The 6,000-nt window shown below is 42.1% G+C and overlaps 1 protein-coding gene across 1 annotated transcript; it reads right to left on the bottom strand.

The window, feature by feature from the left end:
- Positions 1-236: 236 nt before the first annotated feature.
- On the bottom strand, positions 237-5,109 carry LOC124010997 (histone deacetylase complex subunit SAP18-like). Its single transcript, XM_046323882.1, has 4 exons — positions 4,948-5,109; positions 4,574-4,683; positions 3,362-3,484; positions 237-691 (listed from the first exon to the last, which is right to left on the bottom strand). The coding sequence occupies exons 1-4, from the start codon at positions 5,017-5,019 to the stop codon at positions 526-528; spliced, it is 471 nt and encodes a 156-aa protein (XP_046179838.1). The 5' UTR covers positions 5,020-5,109; the 3' UTR covers positions 237-525.
- Between the last annotated feature and the right edge of the window lie 891 nt (positions 5,110-6,000).

The raw sequence follows: 6,000 nt of genomic DNA, 5'->3' as shown, positions 1-6,000 counted from the left end.
AAAGAAACATTCCAAGAGAAGCCTTTGGAAACAGATGAGCTGGGATGAAAGGAAACAAGGCCCCAGATGGCTTCCTCTGTTCTAGTGGGAAGGGGTCTAGACTGGGTTAACAGTATGTGTATTAATGCTGCCCCCTACAGGAACCATTATGACACTGCAACAACCAACTACACCAGACAAGGCATTTCACAAACACTATCTGCTGGTATTGTTATAAAAAGGAATGACAGAAATTGTTTTAAGACGAAAGATGGCAACTTTATTTCACATTATCCAAGATGGGAGACAATAGGGTAAAAAATTAACATGCATGTCTGATAAATATGATCTATCAGAAGATAAAAAGGCCCCAAAAAAAGCATGTATGTGGGGGACAGTGAAATCTGAAGGATGGCCCTATTGAAAGTCACGGTAGTCTCCTGAGAGATGGTAAGAGTCAGTCAGTGTGATCAGAAAGGCTTTATGTATGTCTAGAGGTGGGTTTGGGTTTTGGGATATGATGGTTATGTTCAGGTGTGGATGCGTTCAGAAGGGCCTCCCCATGCCCATGCGTGGGTTAAGTGGGGGGGCTCTGTTGGGTGGTGTGATGGCTATGTCCAGGTAGTCTCCTATCTGGAAGCGCTGCGACTGTAGCGTCATGGAGTCATTTTCCCCCTTCCTGCCTGACACAGTGTTGCCGATGTCTTTCACTCTGTAACCATAGAGACCGTGGGTGAGACAACAGTACTTTCATAATGACATCATCCAATCAAACAACTGAGGCCATGTTTAAATACTTTTAAAAAGGCAAAACAGCCGATTTACCTAATCCACTGACCACCAAGCTCTGGATTTAAGGTAGTCAGCAATGCACAAAGCAAACAGTAATGTCTGGCCGACTTCCGCAACAACTACAGAGCATTCGGAAAGTATTCAGACTTCTTGACATTCTCCACATTTTGTTATGTTACAGCCTTATTCTAAAATGGATTCAATTGTTTTCCTCATCAATCTACACACAAAACCCCATAATGACAAAGCGAAAACAAGTGGTTTAAAAAATATATTTTTGCTATTTAAAAATAATAATAATAATTTAAATACCTTATTTACATAAGTATTCAGATCATTTGCTATGAGCCTTGAAATTGAGCTCAGGTGCATCCTGTTCCTATTAATCATCCTTGAGATTCTACAACTTGATTGGACTCCACCTGTGGTAAAATCAATCGGACATGATTTGGAAAGGCACACCTGTCTATATAAAAATGTCCCACAGTTGACAGTGCATGTCAGAGCAAAAACCAAACCAGGTCGAAAGGAATTGTCCGTAGAGCTCCGAGACAGGATTGTGTCGATGCACAGATCTGGGGAAGGGTACCAAACATTTCTGCAGCATTGAAGATGGCCAAGAACACAGTAGTATCCATCATTCTTAAATGAAATAAGTTTGGAACCACCAAGACTCTTCCTAGAGCTGGCAAACAGAGCAATTGGGAGAGAAGGGCCTTGGTTAGGGAGGTGACCAAGAACCCGATGGTCACCGACAGAGCTCCAGAGTTCCTCTGTGGAGATGGGAGAACCTTCCAGAAAATCAACCATCTCTGCAGCACTCAACCAATCAGGCCTTTATGGTAGAGTGGCCAGACTGAAGCCGCCACTCAGTAAAAAGCACATGGCAGTCCACTTGGAGTTTCCCAAAAGGCACCTAAAGGACTATCACACCATGAGAAATAAGATTCTCTGGTCTGATGAAACCAAGATTGAACTCTTTGGCCTGAATGCCAAGACTCACATCTGGAGGAAACTTTGCAGAATCCCTACGGTTAAGTCTGGTGGCATCATGCTGTGGGGATGTTTTTCAGCAGCAGGGACTGGGAGATTTGTCAGGATTAAGGGAAAGATGAACGGAGCAAAGTACAGAGAGATCCTTGATGAAAACCTGCTCCATAGCACACAGGACCTCAGACTGGGGCGAAGGTTCACCTTCCAAAAGGACAACGACCCTAAGCACACAGCCTAGACAAGGCAGGAGTGACTGCATTGGAGTCTATGAATGTACTTGAGTGGCCCAGCCAGATTCCGGACTTGAACTTGATCGAACATCTCCGGAGAGAACTGAGAATAGCTGTGCAGTGACGCTCCCCATCCAACCTGACAGAGCTCAAGAGGATCTGCAGAGAAGAATGGGAGAAACCCCCCAAATACAGGTGTGCCAAGCTTGTAGCATCATACCCAAGAAGACTTGATGCTGTAGTCGCTGCCATAGGTGCTTCAACCTAGTACTGAGTAAAGGGTCTGAATACTTCTGTAAAGTATATATACATATTTATTATTATTTTTTATTTTTTTTCCAAATAAAACCTGATTTTCTATATCATTATGGGATGTTGAATCCATTTTAGAATAAGTCAGTATGCAGCAGCATGAAGTGCACCTACGCAGATATTTGTTTGCCAGTGCAACATCTTACACTGCACTCATCTGAAAAACCTGCAGTTGATCCTGCTGCTCGTGACAACATCATGTCGCTGAGTCTCACTTTAATTAAGTCAGGTGTGTTACAGGGTTTCCATTAGCTAGCTAAGGCCAGCTTTTAGCTAGAAAAAAAATATAGCCAATAAATGTTGCCAGCCAAAATGTGTTAAATCCAGTTGCAAAATATTACTTTTTAATCACTGATGTTAAAACCAGTGGATGGAAATACATTTGACTGAGATGCTTATCAGTCTGTAGGTTCATTTGAATAATTTAGTGGAATTCAAGTTGTCCTGTGTGTATTTGTTATTCATTGTGTATCTTATCTATCCAATACAACTATCACACATGCATACACAGCCTATTTTAAGCGGGATTTCTCCTGCAGCTCAACTTGTTACTGCTGGAGTAAAACGTGATTTATCAGCCCATTCAATGCACAACGATTTCTAAATGCAATTGCATGTTAACTGTTTTGGTACACGATTAAAGAGAGCTACCATTTTTATTTCTCAACTGGTAATTGAAGTGCGCCTCCCATTCACTGTGAAAGTGCAGGCCAACAAGCTATCAGTGTGACATCCACCACTTTACAATGTGAGCTGGAGACAGTATGTATTTTGTTTTTTAAATACTTAATTGTTTGAAACCTGAATATTTTATTTAATATTATGAGACATGTCTTACCTTGCTTCAAAGTAGCCTATAGGCAAAATCCAACCATGGAAACAGCAATTATTTTATAAAGGCTTCATAGGCAGCACGTGAGTATCAAGTTTGGGGAAGCTTACAATTTATCCTACCATTTCTAACCTTCTGCCTGACACCCACTACTGTTTACTTTGTGCCTCTGTCATATCGCTGACTCTACCTTTAAGCTAGGGCCGGAGAGTAGTATACTAACCTGTAGCCATTTCTTTTGGGCTCAGGATAAACGATGGCGAAACCAAAGTGTGTTCCTTTCTTCCGAGCTTCAGGGTACACCTCCTTCACTAGGCTGGTCAGCTCCTTTAGCGAGGCATCCATCCTTCAGGAGAAGGACACAACATCATGTCACAACAATAATCAGAACTATGTAGCCATGGTACCCTGTATTACACACACAAAACTATCACAAGTGCTCAACTTGGGCAGAGCAGAATGTCAGTACCACATTTTTTACTCCTTGAGTTCATGCACATCTTATAGAATATTATCTCAAAAGGTATTGTAGCACTCCTGCACCTAAATATAAGCACCCAAAATGAGTACCGGTGTTGTGCGGAAAATCTCCCCCTGCCAGAACCCCCCCTCCCCTTTGCGTTCTTCATTTCTGCGACTTGTTTGCTAGTTGAGATTTCTGCTCTTCACTCAGATCTTAGTAGCAGAAAGCATTTGTCTGCAGTTTGGCTATATGTTTCAAGTGTATGTGGCGGTTCAAGCTTGTATGGCCCTGGGTGAACCCCCCTCTCAGCGCCCTGGGTGAACCCCCTCTCAGCGCCCTGGGTGAACCCTCTCAGCGCCCTGGGTGAACCCCTCTCTCAGCGCCCGCCCCCAGGCCCCGTTCCACCCCGCGGCTGCCCATGTCACCCGCACCGAAATCCGCTAATGATTTTGTATTAGTCTATAAATAAATCTCTTTGCAAAATTCATCATCTCTCCCATGTCTTATTCAACTAGTATATTTTAAAGTGTAAGCCATAGTTGTTCTGAAATGTTTATTGTTTGCCAACATTTTACTCCCTCTGTTTAACATAACACACATACATTAATAATTTTGGTTGCCTACGTGAAGTTTGTTCTACAGAAAGTATTTGACTCTAGCCAAAATTTATGAAATTAGAAGGAAGGGTGAATTCTGGCAAAGGGAAGATTTTCAGCACAACCCTGGCACCTATTTCTGTCCAATTCGAGCACTGGCTATCACATTTTAAAAAGTCTTTATTTATCTAGGTACGTCAGTTAAGATCAAATTCTAATGTACAATGACGGCCTAGGAACAGTGGGTTAACTGCCTTGTTCAGGGGCAAACTACAGATTATTTCCTTGTCTCCTTGGGGATTCGATCTAGCAATCTTTGGGTTACTGGCCCAACGCTCTAGACCCTAGGTGCAGCCATCCATTTATATATTCTTACCATGTGTAGATTTGCAGCTCACTTGAAGGGACTTGTCCTCGTGCGAATTCGTCCCCTCTGTGATGCCTGCCACCGTTGGTCGTAAATACCCGCAGCAGAAGAGGACAAGTCTATAGACACACAAACAGTTAACTGGTTAGACAGGCACGTGGCTAGTCTCCTAGAAAATGTGGTAGCAGGACAAAATATTAAATGCCCGTATAGCCACTTACAGAACTACAACCAATTAGTTGAGTTTTAAGTGTGAGTCACTTGCACAGTTCAGGCAAGTGCAGCTGCGTTTGCTAGCACAGCAGGCTAGTTAATGCTAGCTAACGTTACGTTAACGAATTGCTGTCTCACAAACCAAGCGAAGATAAAACGCTTATAGCTACCTTTTCTCGGTCGATAGGCTTTTCGGGGATTTTTCGAATCTCTTCTTGTGTGATTCTTGATTCAAGAGCCATTTTAGGGAGTAAAGAAGTTAATTAATTGACGTTGATGCTCACACCAGAAGATTTGCAAACACTGTGCCAAATAGTTATTTCCGCTTCCGCTTTTCCATCATGATGACGTAGGAAAGGTGCGCAAAAACTTTCTAAAACTTTAACGATTGCCGTATAAAAAACATATACGAATAGATTCCAGTTAGCTTTTTATAAACATCTAATTAAAGATAGTTCTCAAGTGAATGATTGTATTTCTAGTTTCCTCCCAACAGGTGGCGGTAGACAATGATATTATTTAACTAGGCAAGTCAGTTAAGAACAAATTATTATTTACAATGACGGCCTACCCTGGCCAAACCCTATCCCCGGACGACGCTGGGCCAAATGTGCGCCGCCCTATAGAACTTCTAAACACGGCCAGTTGTGATACAGCCTGGAATCAAACCAGAGTCTGTAGTGACGCCTCGAGCACTGAAATGCAGTGCCTTAGACCGCTGCGCCACTCGGGAACCTTAACCCCTACCCTTACCTTTACCCATAGCCTAACCATAACCTGTACCTAACCATAACCTTAACCCTTAACCATTTTAAATGTCAACCTCAATGTACCCCACTCTTATGGGACAGTGGTGCATATACATATTCTAAATCTCCTCTCCTCAATAAGGTCAAAATACTGTAAGTGGATGTCTACTGAGAATATTTTGTTCACTTCCCAGTTCATGTCAAATCAAATCAATTCGAATTTTATTGGTCACATACACATGGTTAGCAGCTGTTAATGCGAGTGTAGCGAAATGCTTGTGCTTCTAGTTCCGACAATGCAGTAATATCTAACAAGTAATGTAACAAATTCACAACAACTACCTTATACACACAAATGTAAAGGGATAAATAAGAATATGTACATATAAATATATGGATGAGCGATGGCTGTACAGCATAGGCAAGATAGGTAAAGGTATAGAATACAGTATATACATATGAGATGAGTAATGT

This window comes from Oncorhynchus gorbuscha, linkage group LG23, assembly GCF_021184085.1.
Source record: "Oncorhynchus gorbuscha isolate QuinsamMale2020 ecotype Even-year linkage group LG23, OgorEven_v1.0, whole genome shotgun sequence".
Lineage (NCBI taxonomy): Eukaryota > Metazoa > Chordata > Actinopteri > Salmoniformes > Salmonidae > Oncorhynchus > Oncorhynchus gorbuscha.
Note: the sequence above shows the minus strand (reverse complement) of the source record. Positions and strands in the feature narration are given on the sequence as shown.

Excerpts from the sequence above, each read along its gene's own strand:
- LOC124010997 (XM_046323882.1), bottom strand. The coding sequence starts at position 5,019 with ATGGCTCTTGAATCAAGAATCACACAAGAAGAGATTCGAAAAATCCCC. Across the intron at positions 3,485-4,573 it reads GAGCTGCAAATCTACACATG|GATGGATGCCTCGCTAAAGG; the intron begins GTAAGAATATAT and ends CTTCTCCTGAAG. Across the intron at positions 692-3,361 it reads CCCAAAAGAAATGGCTACAG|AGTGAAAGACATCGGCAACA; the intron begins GTTAGTATACTA and ends CTATGGTTACAG.